This window comes from Lipotes vexillifer, unplaced genomic scaffold (assembly GCF_000442215.2).
Source record: "Lipotes vexillifer unplaced genomic scaffold, Lipotes_vexillifer_v1.1 scaffold1088, whole genome shotgun sequence".
Lineage (NCBI taxonomy): Eukaryota > Metazoa > Chordata > Mammalia > Artiodactyla > Lipotidae > Lipotes > Lipotes vexillifer.
The window spans coordinates 2,430,707-2,448,568 of NW_006779738.1; the positions used below are offsets into that span (position 1 = coordinate 2,430,707).

General features: G+C 41.6%; 1 protein-coding gene across 1 annotated transcript; it reads left to right on the forward strand.

The window, feature by feature from the left end:
- Positions 1–857: 857 nt before the first annotated feature.
- Positions 858–15,314, forward strand: RBM34 (RNA binding motif protein 34). The gene is made up of 11 exons (XM_007452952.1): positions 858–910; positions 1,021–1,195; positions 1,418–1,554; positions 5,607–5,835; positions 7,095–7,154; positions 10,305–10,348; positions 11,434–11,517; positions 11,668–11,731; positions 12,999–13,038; positions 13,266–13,384; positions 15,036–15,314. Exons 1-11 carry the CDS (start codon positions 858–860, stop codon positions 15,312–15,314), a joined length of 1,284 nt encoding a protein of 427 aa, XP_007453014.1.
- The last annotated feature ends 2,548 nt before the right edge of the window (positions 15,315–17,862 follow it).

The following is a 17,862-nucleotide window of genomic DNA, read 5'->3' on the forward strand; positions in this document are numbered from 1 at the left end:
GGTGAAGGAATAAAGAGGTGGTGGAAAAAAGCGGGCTTTGGGAAGGTAGGCCAAGAAGGCAGCAGTTTTGAGAGCCGAGAGCCCCTTTTCTTGGTAGAATAGAGCAGAGCAGGTTAGAGCTGTGGTCTCTATTTGTTTTTAACTTTATTTTAAAATAATGTCAAATTTCAGAAAAGTTGCAAGAGCAGTACAAAGGAGTCCCATGTATCCTTCAACCGATTCACCAGTTGTTAATACCGTGTGACATACATCCCTGTAACTTCATTTCCCGACAAACCTCCCTCCTTCCTCTTCGACAACTCAGGGGTTTTCCTAAGTGTTTTCCCTTTGCTTGGACTGACACCCCAGTCCCAGCCTGGCTGATTCTTTTTTTTTTTTTGCGGTATGTGGGCCTCTCACTGTTGTGGCCTCTCCCGTTGCGGAGCACAGGCTCCGGACGCGCAGCCTCAGCGGCCATGGCTCACGGGCCCAGCCGCTCCGCGGCATGTGGGATCTTCCCAGACCGGGGCACGAACCCGCATCCCCTGCATCGGCAGGCGGACTCTCACCCACTGCGCCACCAGGGAAGCCCCTGGCTGATTCTTATTCGTACTTAAGGCCTCAACTACCCTCGGAAGACTTCCCTCCCAAGACTAGGTCTCAGACAGAGGTACAAACTGGTCCGGAAGCCTGGGCCCGGGTCCTTCGCCCGCTGTCTCCGCCCCTATGCCCGCCGTCTCCGCCCCCACGGCGTCCGCAGAGTGACTCCCGGGGCGGAAGGGGCGTGGCTCCGAGACGGAGTGGCCGGGACCCGGAAGTGCGGGCTCACGTGCTTGCGGGCTCACGTGCTCCCGCCCTCTCGGAGGCCTCGGATAAGAATGGCCCTGGAAGAGAAAAACAAACGGAAGAAAAAGAGGAGTGCGCGGGAGGGGTGAGTGGCCCGTGGCTCGTCTGCCTGGGCCGGAGTATGCGTTCGGGACCTCGGGGCGCTAGGGGTGGGGCGTGGCGTCGTGTCGCTGAGTCTCTGATGTTCGTGTCTAGAGAGAACCCGGAGGACGGCGCTTGTGGGAATCTGGCAGGAGACTATGAGGTTGGACAAGTCGCCAGTAGTTTATTCCACGGCAAGCGGCCCTCCAGAGGCAGCACGGGTCGGCTGGCTTCCCTCTTCGGCTCTTTGGAGCCTCAGCTTCAACCCGTGTATGTGCCTGTGCCTGAAGTAAGTCACTACGTTATACCCCGAATGGCCCATTAGAACAACTTTAGAAGCAAGCAACCTACCTTGCAGGGCATGCTTTCTAAAGTGGGGCAGGTAAGGATCAATTTTAAGTAATCTTTCATTACTGGACATATCAGTGAGAGAGAAAAGATGCTACTTTAGAAAGACCACTGAATTATTAAGAAGGATGAGGTCTGAAACATAACTTCAAACTTTTAAAAGGAAACCACCAAAAAAAGGAAACGGGATGAGGAGGAAGAAAGTTCATCCCAAATCCAAAGACCGCTTTTGCAAGAACCTGCCAAAAAAATGAAACTGAAGAAGAAACTTTCTGATGCAGACCGAAAGTTGGCAAACAGGTTGGTAAAATTTCTCTCCTAGTTGATGTTAAAGAAATTAGATGGTAAAGAAATTGACATTCTTATACCAGCAATGTTCATCTTAATTTCTTTTCTCACTTCATAGTTATAATTTAAAAATTTTTATTATGGAAAGTCCCATACATTTTCAAAAGTTGAAAAGGGTAAGGAACCCCATGTACCCAGCATCAGCAGTTATTAATACTTGGCAAATCTTGTTTCATCTTTACCCTATTCATTTCCCCCTCATTATTTGGAAGCAAACCTAAGACTTAGGTTTCATCTATAAATATTTCAGCACGTATGGAAAAGATGAGTTTGCTTTTCTTAAACTTATTCAGTCAGAGATCAAATTTCCCCCATTAGTTTAATTTTTTTAAAAAAACAGTTTATTTGAATTGAGATCCATATAGCAGTACCATTATAGGTTCCTCATTAACTTTCCTCAGCCTGTCAGGCCACTGTCTTCATGCCCTTTATCTCTCTGTTCTCTCTTGGCAGGTGATCTTGTTACCTAATCTGATTTTTTTTTTTTTTTTTTTTTTTGGCTGCACCAGGGAGCTTGTGGGATCTTAGTTCCCTGACCAGGGATTGAACCTGGGCCCCCAGCAGTGAAAGCCTGGAATCCTAACCACTGGACCGCCAGGGAATTCCTCTGAGAGTTATTTTTTTTAATTGCTAACAGTTGTGAGCTACTGCTTCTGGTTCTCCTACTGCCTGTAACTATGCACATCTTTAATTTCTTCCCCTTTCAGAGAAGGGTGTCTTCCTCCTTGTCCAAGATTAATTCAGTTGCCTGTGCTGTTTATATATAGCACATACCTCTTCTGCCTCCTTAGGGTTTATGTCATCATATATATATATATATATATATGTATGTATGTATGTATGTATGTATGTATGTATGTATGTATGTATGTATGTATGTATGTATGTATGTATGTATGTATGTATGTATGTATGTATGTATGTATGTATGTATGTATGTATGTATGTATGTATGTATGTATGTATGTATGTATGTATGTATGTATGTATGTATGTATGTATGTATGTATGTATGTATGTATGTATGTATGTATGTATGTATCTTTGATCTGTCCTCTCAAGAGTCTCATCCTAAAAAAAGAAATCCAGCAAAACCCCATCTGCAGTCATGTGTCCCTGTTTGCTCCATCCCTTCAAACCTTCCCTTCATTGCCAAGCTTTTAGAAAAAGATGTTTATACTTGCGCTCTCTTCCTTTTCTTGATCTGTTTTCTTTTCCACGAACTTGCACTCTGGTTGTTTGTTTGTTGTGTTAGTTTTTATGTGATATGACCATACTTCTGAAACAGTGCTCAGGGAAGCCATCCTGACCTAGATGCCATATTTAGCCTTTGTCTGAGTCCTTGCTTTTACATGTCATGTGGTTGCTTTTCGTCTCGAAGCTGTTGGAGTCTTTGATAGCAGTCTCTTCTCTTCCTCCTCTTGTCTTTCTGCTCCTTCTCAGTGGTATTGTGGGCACTTTCCTTCTGACTATTCCTTAAATGTTGATTTCCCTCGGGATTCTGTTCTTGGTCATCTTCTCATGACTTTTTTCACACCCTTCCTTCCGGGCAGTCTCCCGGTCCTTGTGGCTCCACAGTTCTCATCTCTCTTTCTTGATCTATAAACCTGTATATCTGTTTTTTTTTTTTTTTTTGGCTGCACCAGGGAGCTTGTGGGATCTTAGTTCCCTGACCAGGGATTGAACCTGGGCCCCCAGCAGTGAAAGCCTGGAATCCTAACCACTGGACCGCCAGGGAATTCCTCTGAGAGTTATTTTTTTTAATTGCTAACAGTTGTGAGCTACTGCTTCTGGTTCTCCTACTGCCTGTAACTATGCACATCTTTAATTTCTTCCCCTTTCAGAGAAGGGTGTCTTCCTCCTTGTCCAAGATTAATTCAGTTGCCTGTGCTGTTTATATATAGCACATACCTCTTCTGCCTCCTTAGGGTTTATGTCATCATATATATATATATATATATATATGTATGTATGTATGTATGTATGTATGTATGTATGTATGTATCTTTGATCTGTCCTCTCAAGAGTCTCATCCTAAAAAAAGAAATCCAGCAAAACCCCATCTGCAGTCATGTGTCCCTGTTTGCTCCATCCCTTCAAACCTTCCCTTCATTGCCAAGCTTTTAGAAAAAGATGTTTATACTTGCGCTCTCTTCCTTTTCTTGATCTGTTTTCTTTTCCACGAACTTGCACTCTGGTTGTTTGTTTGTTGTGTTAGTTTTTATGTGATATGACCATACTTCTGAAACAGTGCTCAGGGAAGCCATCCTGACCTAGATGCCATATTTAGCCTTTGTCTGAGTCCTTGCTTTTACATGTCATGTGGTTGCTTTTCGTCTCGAAGCTGTTGGAGTCTTTGATAGCAGTCTCTTCTCTTCCTCCTCTTGTCTTTCTGCTCCTTCTCAGTGGTATTGTGGGCACTTTCCTTCTGACTATTCCTTAAATGTTGATTTCCCTCGGGATTCTGTTCTTGGTCATCTTCTCATGACTTTTTTCACACCCTTCCTTCCGGGCAGTCTCCCGGTCCTTGTGGCTCCACAGTTCTCATCTCTCTTTCTTGATCTATAAACCTGTATATCTGTTTGTCTACTGGCATCTCTAGCTCTATATTCATATACACCTCAAATTCAGGATGCTTCAAACCGAGCTTATTATCCTCATCACACCTGTTCCTCTGCATGAGTGGTACCATCAGCCTTCCTGTTGCCCGAGCCTGTGACTTGGGAGTCAACTTAGACTCTTTTCCCTGCATATCTAATCAGTTGCCAAGTCCTAATGATACTGTCTTTTAATTATCTCTTTTAATCTGCTTCCCCTTTCCACCCTCTCCCTTGATCTGGTGGGTCTGTTGTCTTCTGAGATGCCTGCAGTTTTAACTCTCTCCTTACTGGTCTCCCTTATCCAGCCTTGTCCCTTTCATAATTGTCTTCTGCTCTGCTGCCCAAATGATCTCTTTTAGGCACTTTCAAAGTCTTCAGGGGCTCCCCATCCTCTTTGGGATAAAAATCTGAGCACTTTTGCATAACAGGCATGGTCCTCCTTGACATACTGTCTCATTTCCTTTCACTCCTATTACGTATTTTATATACCATAGTGAACAAAAAACTAGACATTGACCCTCTCCTTACTGGAGCTTGTGGTCTAGTGGAGGGATGAAACGGTCAACATTTACTGAGGACTGACCATGTGCTATACACTGCCTTTCCTTCTGTGAGAGCCTTTCTTGTTTCTTTTATGTTTCTACCCCATATATTATACACGTTAACTATTTTATGGTGAACCTTGCCTATCGCTCCAGAGACTGGACTACTGAAAGGCTTCTAATAGTCTCTTTTATCTTTGTATCTCCAGAGGCTAGAACTGAGTAGTAAATATTTATTGAATGAATGAATGAATGAGTTTTATGACTCCTACTACCCATTCTCTCCCCTCACTCCTAAGTTCCTGTTCCATTTCTCTTTTTGGACCATTTCCATTTTCTCTTTACCCAAGTGCACCAGTACTTTACAATATTGGCGGAATTTACTTTTGACAAGCAGTCCTTTAAATATTGCAGTAGGAAATCTGATTTCTCCTCTTCGCCAGATTGCTTTTACAAAGTTAAGTACTTTGCCGGTATATTAATCTTCATAGACCCCCTGGGAGTGCTGCAGTAACCCTAGAATTCTAGAGCAGAGAATGGAATTAGGCATTGGTAGAGTGTAAACTAAATCCCCAAAGCTTTAAGTGAGCCAACTTCTGTTTAAATGAACTTTTGTTGCTCTGCTTATTACCTGACAGTTTTAACCTATCTTCAGAAATTGACCTTAACTTTTTCTAATTCTTGAGTTTCCTAAAGATACCAGTCACTTTTTGATAATGCTGTTTAAATGTAGATGTATTTGTGAATGGTAAGTTGATATATAGGAGGGCCAGAAGTAGATGGGAAGTGTTTCTAATCAATGTGCTTTGTCAAGTACTAGACCTGACTTCCATGACTTTTTTTTTTTTTTTGACTTAAAAAGAGAAAATGCTTTAGCAAGTGCTGATTTAGAAGAAGAAATTCACCAGAAACAAGGGAAGAAAAGGAAAAATTCTCAATCTGGTGTTAAAATTGCCGATAAAGAAGTACTTAATGATGGAGATCAGACAGTTGTAAATCAAAGAAAGAAAATTCAAACCAACCAAGAAGAGAGATTAAAGAATGAGAGAACTGTGTTTGTTGGGAATTTGCCTGTCACCTGTAATAAGAAGGTGAGTGTGTAGTCTGTATATCGTTAACATGCAGAGAAATTAATAATTTGTGGTTTTGTTTACTGTTACTTTATTAAATAAATCATTAATATGTAACTTCATTATAAATGACTACATATATCATTCTATAGATTGATTCCAGTATCCACCTGCTCCTTTCCATTCCCAGTCACTGCCCTAATTCAGGCTTTTGCAAGTCTTGTCTGAAATATTGCAGTGGTCTCCTATCTGGTTTTTTCCTCCAGCTCTATCGTCTCTTATATGCCACTAGAACGGAAGCGCCATACGTGCGGGGATGTTTATCTCTTTTCTTCACTGCTCTATCCCTTAGCACTTGAAACAGTGCCTGGTGTGTAGTAGAGGCTTGTTGAATATTTGTCGTGTAAATGAATACATACATCCTAAGTTTCTTCCATTATGTGGGGTTCACTAAATCAAGACGTGCCCTTTACTTTCTGTGTGTTTATGTGATAGTCACCCTGGTGGCAATCCCTTTGGTTAAAATCCTGCTTATCTTTTGAAGAACAATTTCAATTCCACTTTCTTAAAAACAAAACAGTACTAGAAAGTTACTTCCTGGTTTTTCCCTTTCCCCCTTGCCCTTTTGTCCCCTTTGATGTGTGATTATTTTGTAGAACGTAACCCATTTGACTTTCCAGCGTAGTTTTGGTTACTTATCTTCCTCAAGGGAAGGGAGTGTTTGTGGTGCTTTACACATTTAATAAGTTATTTTTGGATTAAAATTGCTTATAGAAATTATTGTGCAAGCTGTAAAACATACACATTCTTCACATCCTGAGCCAGTCATAAGAATAATGTATAAAATTCATCCTAAGACTTTTCTTCAATCTGATGGTCTTAATTCCAGACAGTTGGGGAATTTCCCATGGTGACATAAGGATCCTTAAAATCCATTTCTGGTTTAAATAAGCCAGTGTGAAAAGATGAGAGAATTTATGGAATATATAATCTTAAGTTTACCTGTAGTAAAGATTATAAAAGATTGAAAGAAAAAATGTTGTGTACCTTATAGATACTAACATGAACTTGAATTGTGTTTTTATATAAGTTTCAGTAAAAGTTTTTTGTCTTCTAACTGAATAGTTACCTACTTTTCCTGAAATATTCTGAAAACATGGCAGGAAAAGATTATCAGATCGTTTTACTTAATTCCTTTTTGTGGTATTTATTTGATGTTCTGAAAGTGGACTGAAATATATGTATATATGTGTGTATATATATGTTTTTTTTTATTTTAGAAGCTGAAGTCATTTTTTAAAGAGTACGGACAGATAGAATCTGTACGATTTCGTTCTCTGGTATGTGTTCCGCCCCCTTAAAATTGCATAATCTTAAAATGTTTTGCATTTAAATCCGACTTATTCATGTGTTGGTTTTAGTGAGATGGAGGAGCCCTTGACTTTAACCTTAGAACCGACAGGCTCAAATCTAGCCCCAAAGAAGAATCACACTAGTATCGATTGCTGACTCTTGGACTTTGTTAGCTAATTTAATGAGTTTAAATAGTAAAATGCTGTCCTTACTAAGTGTACTTTGGAGGGTGGATGGGTGACTTTTGTTTGTGTGTCAATGTTCACACCTGTTGAGTAGCATTTCTGGAATCATAGGTGTTCATATGAGGGGTTTGCATGACGCTGCAGAGCAGTACTTAATGGTCTGACATAGAAAGATAAAGTATGTTTTTAATCAATTTAATGTTAAAACTTTATGGAAATAAATGGTATCTGATTTTACCAGCTGAGCACTCTAGACCAGTTATAGCCATGTTCCTTGGAGCATGAATAAGCATCACTCATATGTTTTTTAATGTAATTAATATGTATTAGTATAGTGTAGGAGATGTTTGTTCCTTGTTTCCAACTGCTTTTTCTCAACGTGATTGTCTAAAATGGGGTTTCTCAGCCTTGATACTATTGACTTTTGCTGCTGGTTAGCTCTTAGTGTTGGAGGCTGCCCTGTGCGATGCAGGACCCCTGGCCTCTGCCTGCTAGGTGCTGGTAGCATCCTCCCCACCCCAGTTGTAACAGCCAAATATATTCCCAGACATTGCCAGATGTCCCCAGCGGGCAAAACCGCCCACTTCTCTGAAAGGAGACATTTCCCAAGGATTTGGTTCAGTCTCCATAATTCCTATCATGTTGTTTGTTCCTCACGCTTATCACGTGTGTATTTTGTCTGCCCTTCTGAGTCCTGTTTCCTCATATCAGATCCTTGCCTGACACATCCACTTGGGTGTCCTGCCCGTTTTTAGCGCGTCTGTGCTTTACCTCCGTCAGTCCCCCACCCCAGCCTATGCCACCTGCTGTTTTTCAGCTGTGGTTTCTTCCCAAGAGGAGTTCTTTCTTTTTCCATTGTTCCACCTTAGTGTTCACAGCTCTTGCCAGAAGAGTTGCAGAGGCCTTTTACAGGTCCTGCTTTCAGTCTGCCTCAGATGCATCCATCGCACCACCGTCAGCTTAATCTTCCTAAAGTACTTCCTCCTGGGCCCCCTGCCCAGAATTCCTCCCCTCCACCTCCCCTCCCGTGAATATTATACACACCACCACCCCTGCCTTGGCCTGGAGTTCCCTTTGGGGGGCCTGCCCTGATTCTTCCCTGTCCCTGGATTATTGGTAAGTCAGGTGACCCTGCTGTGCACCCTGCAGCACCCTGTGCTTCACTGTAGTCCTTATGACACCGCTCTATCATTGTTAGAGCTCCTGTCCCACCAGACTGTGAGCTGTGACTACAAACACCCTGTTTGTGTGGCTCCTCCTTGGGTCACTAGCACCTGCACCTGGTGCACATCAAATATGTATGGCGTTCCCTAAAAGCTTTTCATTTTTCTCGCTGTCAGTGTCCTTGGTTCTTTGCCTGACAGCCTGCACAGGGTGGCCCTGGGGCCCTGCGTTCTTCTACATGGGACTGTCCTGCAACCCGGGAGCTGCCCTCGTTGCCAATCATATGCTTGGGCTTTCCCACCCTTGTCCTTTTGCTCAGTTCATTTTTTTCTTTTTTTAATTGATGTCAAATTGGTATATAACATTATGTTAGTTTCAGGTGTTCAGCATAACAGTTCTGTCTTTGTTTACCATGCGGTTGACCCCCTTCACCCATTTCACCCACTTTCAACCCCCTTCTCCTCTGGTGACAGCCAGTCTGTTCTCCGTATCTCTGAGTTTTGTTTTGTTTGTTTTTGGCTGTGCCGCTTGCAGGATCTTAGTTCCCTGACCAGGGGTTGAACCCAGGCCCTCGGCTGTGAGAGCTCAGAGTCCTAACCACTGGACCGCCAGGGAACTCCCTGTTGTGTTTTTTTAATTGCACATATAAGTGACATCATACAGCATCTGTCGTTGACTTAGTTCACTTAGCATAATACCCTCAGCATCTATCCATGTTGTCGCAAATGGCAAGATTTCCTTCTTTTTTATGGCTGAGTAGTATTTCACTGTATATATATTCTTTTTGTACTTTATTGCCTTATATTTATTCATTCATATCTTTAATAACAGAACACAGGTCCTTGAGAGCTCCTAGAAGGCATCCAATAGATGTGTTTTGATGACCAGTATTCCCATGTCAGTTATTCACGTGGGCATTTCTCATGTGTCATACTGTTTTCCTGTCTGTATTTTGAGAGTTTGACCATATGTTAGTTTGAGCAGAACAGACTGAGAAGAAATAGTCCAAGTTTCTTAGTTTTACTATATAAACTATTGAATGACTAAAAGAAAAAACTCTTCCAGAGATTTATAGTAACTGCCCTAAATGGGGTTGGCATTTATAGACACCCCTGGCCTTGTGAACTTGCAGTCTGTATCCTTTTACCTTTGTGTTCTCTGTACCTGGTGGTATTTGGCACACATTGCTGACAGTCACAGTTGCTGACTTGAATTTCCACCTCTCTGTAAAGTTTTCCCTACCTGCCCCCTTCACTCTTAGGTATGACCCTTATATGACTGACAGTGACGTGCCTCTGAATATAAAGGAGATTTTCCCTTATTTGTCCAATTACAGATACTGAAGTTGTATCTTCTTACATTATTTATCAAGTGATATATTTAAAATCGTATAGCATTATACACAGTATTAATTTAGAAGTGTCCCTTTCTTCCATGCTGATTTTATCAAACGGTTTTCCTTAACACTCTTCACGTGTGTCTCCAGCATCATGGCCCCCTCACGACCAGAGATCCCTTCAAGTCATTTGTAACTTCCGCCTGGTTTGAGAGTCACTGCCTGTGAAATCTGAATATGGCACTGTCATTGGAAATGTTTGTCCTCAGCCACCAGGTCCTGTTCATACAACACTAGGACAGTTGTTTCTGATTCAGTATTTCCTTAGAATGTTTTTAATCACATCATATCAGACTTAGATATTTAGAATTCAATTAATTAAATTATAATTATTTTGAAATAATATTTTAAACAATGATTTTTCTTTAATACTTTTTTTTTTCTCCTAAAAGATTCCAGCAGAGGGAATTTTGTCCAAAAAGTTGGCAGCAATAAAGTAAGTCTATAATTAGAGAAAGGGAGTAGTCATAAATTATCTTCCATTTTGGTTAAAATTGAGACCATTTCTTAACCTCATAGATGTTTGTATTTGGATAAAACATCATGTTTTATTGTTTTCTTATGTCTGTAATAACATATAAATTTGTCAGATGTTCGTCTTCAAGCCTCAACATAAATTGTAGAGTCAAGGATAAAAATTGCAAAATACCTTAAAATGTGCTATGAGAAATGAGAAACTTCAAGGACGTTTAATCAGGCATAGTGTTTGAAGAGAATAAGAAAGTTTTGCACCTAAAAATTCTATTGTAAATCATAAGTATCATATTTCATCAATTCTAAGGTGACATTTCCCATACCTTAACATTTTAAAAATCAAAATGCATCTTAAAATCAGAGGGGCCTCATGGTTGCTATTGGCTGGCCAGGTTTTTCCAGGGAAATTCTGTAGGTCACACTATAAGATGAAGAGATAAATGGGGGATCCTACAGATTAAACAGGAGTCAGAAGACTTTTCAAGTTGAAAACTGGACAAGACCAAAGTATGTCTAGGAGTAGACACTTGGGTGATAAAACCACATAGACACGCAGGGAAGTGGTTCCTATAAGAATTCCCTAAGCTGTACATGTCTGTGTAGTTTTTATTTTACAGTAAAAAGGAAAAAGCACGTTGTCTTTCCCATCTGTGTGTGCCTTAGATACAGAGCTGCAGCTAAGGTGATGCTGGGTTAGCCAAAAAGTTCATTTGAGTTTTCCCGTAAGGTGTCACTCGAACGAACTGTGTGGCCAGCCCAGTAGTTGTAGTGTGGTGGGTTGCCCAGGGGCGCTTGCTGGTCTCTCACAGTGATGACTAGTAAGGAGGCCTGAGTCACATGTATCAGCTCAGCTCATATCTGTGTAAGTTGTGTGTTATCTTTTTGAGTTATTACTAAATATTTATTAAAAGAGATGAAACTCCCCCCAGAAATTCTTGTCATATGTGTTGAGAGTGGAAAACAAGCTATATTTATTTCAGTGACTTTGAGATTAACAAATTTTACATTGTCTATTTTTTCTTTTTTTTTTCTTTTTTTTTGGTGTAGACGTAAAATTCATCCTGATCAGAAAAATATTAACGCTTATGTTGTGTTTAAGGACGAGAGTGCTGCTACAAAAGCACTGGAAAGGTAATTTCATCTCTTTGAGGTTTGGACAGAATTATTGTAATTTAAGTGTGTATGAGTCCATGCTTTATTCTTTGGTTTCACTTCAGAGCAAATATCCCAGTAACTCAGCACTTGTTTTTAACAACAATTTTCCCTTCGTATTTATACCAGAAATGGGGCCCAAATTGCAGATGGATTTCGTGTTAGAGTGGATCTTGCATCTGAGACCTCATCTGTGAGTAGCTCTTCTGAGCTTGTGCTGGGAGAGCAGTGGGGTCAGCAGGGAGCATACGGGAAGCACAGAGGAGACAGCCTTTGCCCTCTGTGGTCTCAGCTAATGCCCTCTAAGTCAGCGTCAGCTTCAAGAAAGTGGTTCCCACCCATACGTTAGATCCAGTAGTCCTAGAGAGAGAGGCCAGAAATTACGTTAGAGACCATCGGGGCCAGCACCTTATTTTATAGACTGAGGTCTAAAGTTAAATCAGTCATTAAACAGTTTTTGAGTCTGTCCTCTGTGTCAGGCATTCAGTGCTGAGACACAGACTCAGTTCTCTAGGAGTTCACAGGATAAAGGTAAAGATGAGCAGACGATTTTATGATAAATACTGTCATAAATGCACAGGATGCTTTGTCAGCTCAGGAATGGAGCATTTGATTTGGGGGGTTGCCAGCAAGAAGGGACAAAGGAGGGTTTCCAGGAGAACAGGTGTTCTAGCAGTCTTGCAAGATCTGTTATCCAGGCAAAAAAATTTTGAACAGTATGAATGGTGGGGACCAAAACCTAATTTGCTGAGGGAATGGCAGAGCCTGATGCAGTTAGTAGTGACTGGCATGTGAGGAGGGGCGGGATAAGAGTAGCTGTTGGAGAAATAGGTGGAGGCCAATCATGAAGACCCTGGCCTGCCATGGGGAGGAGTCTGGGTTTTGTCCAAAGCTGTTCCTCAAGCTTTCTTGAAACGGATGAAGCGTGAGTTGCAATAACTCACCGCAGACACAGAGTGCGTTACGGTCGGCGTCAGGGCAACTAGTCGAGAAATGACAGAGGCCTGGCTGACAGCCCTGGCTTTGATTGTGGACCCGGCACGGGGTCCGAAAACTGGCCTGAGGGCCCAATCTGTTTGCGGCCCGTTTCTGTTAATAAAGTTTTTCTGTCACCCAACCAGGCAGGTAGGTACAGCAGAGACCACGTGGCCCACAAAGCCTAAAATATTTGCTTTCTGGCCCTTTCCAGAAAAAGTTTGCCCACCCCCAATAGAGCAGGCCTTCCTTGAGCACTGCCGTGTGTCAGTGCCAGCTGTGAACAGAAGCACTCCCCGCTCCGGGGCTCACTCACACTTCAGCGGGGAAGGCGGAAGAAAGGGAATCAAACAGGGGCCTGGAGGGCGGGGAAATCAGGAGATGGAGCCCCGTCAGGTGTGTGGGGTGAGGACAAGGGTGGACTTTAGGGTGACTTCTGTTTTCTGCTCCATGAGTGATTTTTATTAACCCTCTTTGTGTTTCAGAGGGACAAGAGATCTGTATTTGTGGGGAATCTCCCATACAGTAAGTTTGTTTAAACAAATAAAGTACCTGTTTATCACTGAAGTAATGCAAATAACATCTGAGTTGGTAACATAATGTTTCGCTTTAAGACTACCTTTAAGAAGCGCGGGGTGTAACTTGACTGATTACCTTGAGGCTGTGCTTACCCTTGGTATATTATGAAACATCTCCAGCTTCCTAAGGCGATTCCAAGCCCTCACTTCCACTGGGGTTGAATCTGTTTTTAGAAGCTGAAGAATCTGCAGTTGAGAAACACTTTCTGGACTGTGGGAACACTGTGGCTGTAAGGATCCTGCGGGATCAAGTTACAGGAGCCAGCAGAGGCTTTGGCTACGTGCTCTTTGAGGTAGGGAGGCTGATGTATCGTCACTGTCCTTGAAGTGTGCCTGGAGAGGCTGTTATTGCTGCCCTGTCGTGTCCTTCAGACGTAACTCTCACTGTCATCCTCAAAATTCCACCTTAAGAAAACTACATTCATAACCCGCCACAGTATAATAGACTCCTGTTCCTATAATTGCATCCAACCAGGAGATGTTCTAGTTATTTCTCCACATTAATGTTGTTAAATAATGTTTTAGATACTGGATAGTAAAGGTATTAAATCTCTGAATCTCCACCTTCTGTAAAATGGAGAGAAGAACTGATCGTTCACTCAGGTAGAAGAGAATGTTAGTCTCTGTACAAAATTGGTTATATTTAGTTCACTAAATATTAGCCAGTGTCTCATGCCTAAAATTATTAGAATACACATGTGGCCTTCCCTTCACAACAGCCCATCCGTGTACTTCCTTTCAGTTTTCACCTGCACCGCCTTTTTTATGGTCAAACTTAATATTTGTGAACATAAGATTCTGCAAGCTGCTTTATGTTGTTTGCTGTCATGTATGTATGTTCCACTGAACGTGTATACTGTCTTTTCCCTAGTGTGTGCCAAATGTTGCATGTTTGCAGTGTTCTCTCTTTTTCTCTGTAATAATGAGATCAGAGTGGCTATGTTTTTTCCTTCAAATGTTTGCCTCCATTTTTGGATTACTTCTTTAGGAAAGCTCCCCAGTGGGTTACCACTAACCAGGTCAAGACATCTGACCATCTTTAAGGCTCTTAGTATGTATGACCAGGCGGCTTTGAAGAACCGTAGTCACAGCCTGCCATCATGACTGTGATGTAGTTACCTCACTGTTTCTCTGCTCTGTCTTCTGACTATTGATAAGTTTGTAAAGTCCTTTAACAGACATGTCATGAATATTCAGGGTGGTTAGCATTTAGTGGCTCTCTACTAGAATAAAAGAATAATAGAATTTTGGACCTAAAGGGAACCCTACAAGGCATCTAGTCTGACTGGTCCATCTCAAGGACTGTAATAGAGAGTTCTCTGCTCTCAAATCAACTAATACAGCAGGGCTTTTTCAGGAAGAGCCTTGTGAAGAGGAGGCTTATTGGTTTAAAAGACACTGTAGGACTGACCTCGTTAATTGAATTTACATTGAGAAAAATGAAGCCTCTTGGATTGTGACTTATCTGATTATTTGACAGGGCAGCTTGAGTGCTTCCTGGGGAGAAACTCATGAGAGGGAGCATGATTAAAACTACAAGAACAGGGGCTTCCCTGGTGGCGCGGTGGTTGGGGGTCCGCCTGCTGGTGCAGGGGACATGGGTTCGTGCCCCGGTCCGGGAGGATCCCACGTGCCGCGAAGCGGCTGGGCCCGTGGGCCATGGCCGCTGGGCCTGCGCGTCCGGGGCCTGTGCTCCGTGGCGGGAGAGGCCGCAGCAGTGGGGGGCCCGCGTATCGCAAAAAAAATTAAAAAAATAAAAATAAAAAACTTCAAGAACAGCTGCTTGTAGTTCAGTACTTTGGATTGGACTTCTTGGCTGTGGAAATGAGAGGGGTTTCTATATGCAAGCTTGAAAGTTGTTCTAAGCCAGAAAAGTCACCATTTTACTCGTTTCTTTGCACATGAGTTTCTGGTGAAAATTTAATATTTTGATTTTTATTGCAGAATACAGATGCTGTTCATCTTGCTCTGAAATTAAATAACTCTGAACTGATGGGAAGAAAACTCAGAGTCATGCGTTCTGTCCATAAAGAAAAATTAAAACAAAATTCAAATCCTAGTTTGAAGAATGTCAGTAAACCTAAGCAGGGACCTAATTTTTCTTCAAAAAATGCACAACATTCTAAAACTTTGTTTATCGGAGAAAAAGCTGTTCTCATGAAGAAGATAAAGAAAGGACAGAAGAAAAGTGGACGAACTAAGAAACAGAAAAAACAAAAGTAGCTATCCGAAACCTTTTCTTTGTTTTCCCCACTGACTACTGGTAATAAAGTTGTGGTAAATCCATGTATTGAATTTTAGGATTTTTTTACATATTGTGAAACATGGACACTTTTTCAGTTATTCACATTGCAATAGTACCTTTGAATCATTTGTTTTAAGGTGTAGGCAGATCATTCACCATGTTACTACTGCTGATGGTATGAGAGATGATTTTAGATGTAGGGTGAACATTTAGAATTTTAGTGGTTATGTATTATTTTACCATATGTTGGAAATAATTAACACTTCAGAGAGTTATTTTAAGAATTACTTGGGATGAGACTAAATTTAAAAGTGAGTAAATTTAAAGAAAAATGAAGTAACCTTAATACTGATTGTATCTAGACAAAGTAAATAATTAAAGTGGGAATACTGATTGATCTAAGGTCAAATCATAATCCCTAAGAAGTAAGGTTTTGAGGTTTGGTATATAATAGCCACTCATTTTTCTTCCTTCCTCTTGCACTTAGGATAAGTGGAGTTCTGGGTTTTAATTTTATTTCATCAACCTAATAACTAAGCAACAGGGATTCTGTATCAACTGTTGCTCTGATTTCTTATTCTTAATTGGTGATTAGACTGTTTATTAAAGTTCTTGGTAAATTGGCTATAAAGCAGATTTTTACTTTTACTTCTGTTTTTAATTTGAAAAATATTCTCCCAGGAAAACTTGTGATTCTTCTTTTTTTAATATACATTTATTTATTTTTATTTATTTATTCATTTTGGCTGCATTGGGTCTTCATTGCTGTGCACGGGCATTCTCTAGCTGCGGCGAGCAGGGGCTACTCTTGTGATGTGCGGGCTTCTCACTGCGGTGGCTTCTCTTGTTGCGGAGCACGGGCTCTAGGCATGCCGGCTTCAGTAGTTGTGGCTTGCAGGCTCTAGAGCGCAGGCTCAGTAGTTATGGCACACGGGCTTCAGTAGTTGTGGCTCGTGGGCTCTAGAGTGCAGGCTCAGTAGTTATGGCACACGGGCTTCAGTAGTTGTGGCTCGTGGGCTCTAAAGCGCAGGCTCAGTAGTTATGGCACATGGGCTTCAGTAGTTGTGGCTCATGGGCTCTAGAGCACAGGCTTAATAGTTATGACACATGGGCTTCAGTAGTTGTGGCTCGTGGGCTCTAGAGCGCAGGCTCAGTAGTTGTGGGGCACGGGCTTAGTTGCTCTGCAGCATGTGGGATCTTCCTGGACCAGGCTCTAGAGCGCTCAGTAGTTGTGGGGCACGGGCTTAGTTGCTCTGCAGCATGTGGGATCTTCCTGGACCAGGGCTCAAATCCGTGTCCCTTGAATTGGCAGGCGGATTCTTAACCACTGTGCCACCAGGGAAACCCAAAACTTGTGATTCTTAACATTACTCAGTAGAATGAAACAATATTTTTAAAAAATCGTGTTTAGGGCTTCCCTGGTGGCGCAGTGGTTGAGAGTTCGCCTGCTGGGCCCGTGAGCCATGGCCGCCGAGCCTGTGCGTCAACGGGAGAGGCCACAACAGTGAGAGGCCCACGTACCACAAAAAAAAAAAAAAAAAAAAAAATCGTGTTTAAAGGAAACATTTGCTGAAAAAGTATGCTAATGAAGTCACAAGTTGTAAAGTTCAACAAAGAGAAGGAATACCCCTGCATTTCCTTGGGACTTAACCTCGTGGTATATAGCCGGTGCCCCCTCCCACAGACCTTGCTGAGCTGGGCATGTATCCAGGAGGGAGGAGTGGCGGTAAACCAGGGGCCTGATCTGAGGTAGGTGGATCTGTTATACACGCATCTTATTACTTAAGTAAGAGAACTGGGTGACACTGAGTTATTGGTGATTATTTTGAAAATCCTGTCTTTTGGGCGTAGCACAGGGAAAACCTAATGGATCTTTAAAATGTAGCTGTGGAAAGCAGAAAGAGCTCCATTTTCCTGTATCCAAGGACTGGATATTTTATGCGTAGTATCTTCTACGGTGCTTAGAATCTTGTTTTTCATAAGTAGGGTTCAGTAAATACTTGTCACTTGATAGCTCTTGGAACGTTTTTTCATATATTTCCAGTTAAATTTATATAAAGATGCTTTATCTGTAGACTACATAGACTATAGACTATAATTTCATTGTGTATTTTCTTTATAGTGTATATTTTATTTATATGCTTTTTAGTGTATGTAAATAGATATAATTTTAGTGTCCTTAACATAGAGTGTTGGTCTTTAGGTTTTCATGTTAAGAGCCCTGGAGTGGGGTGTAAGGACATCTGATTCTTGACCCATCTCTCTGGCTGTGCATGCATGACCTTGGACAAGCCTCTCAACCTCTTTATCTTAATATCCTGATTGGTGAAATAAGGGGCTTGGACTAGATCAGTGGTTTCCCTCTTTTTTGACTGTGATCTGCAATAGCTTTAATTTTACACTGTGATCAGTAAAAACATTGGTATATTTAACTGACACACAAGTTCACAAGACAGTACCGGTCCTTACTACACATGTTGCCATCTGATATTTTTTATCCTTTTTTTTTTTTTTTTTTTTTTTTTT

Coding starts and splice junctions, on each gene's coding strand:
- RBM34 (XM_007452952.1), top strand. CDS start 858: ATGGCCCTGGAAGAGAAAAACAAACGGAAGAAAAAGAGGAGTGCGCGG. Junction 1,196..1,417: donor TGTATGTGCCTGTGCCTGAA/GTAAGTCACTAC, acceptor AACTTTTAAAAG/GAAACCACCAAAAAAAGGAA. Junction 11,518..11,667: donor GCTACAAAAGCACTGGAAAG/GTAATTTCATCT, acceptor TATTTATACCAG/AAATGGGGCCCAAATTGCAG.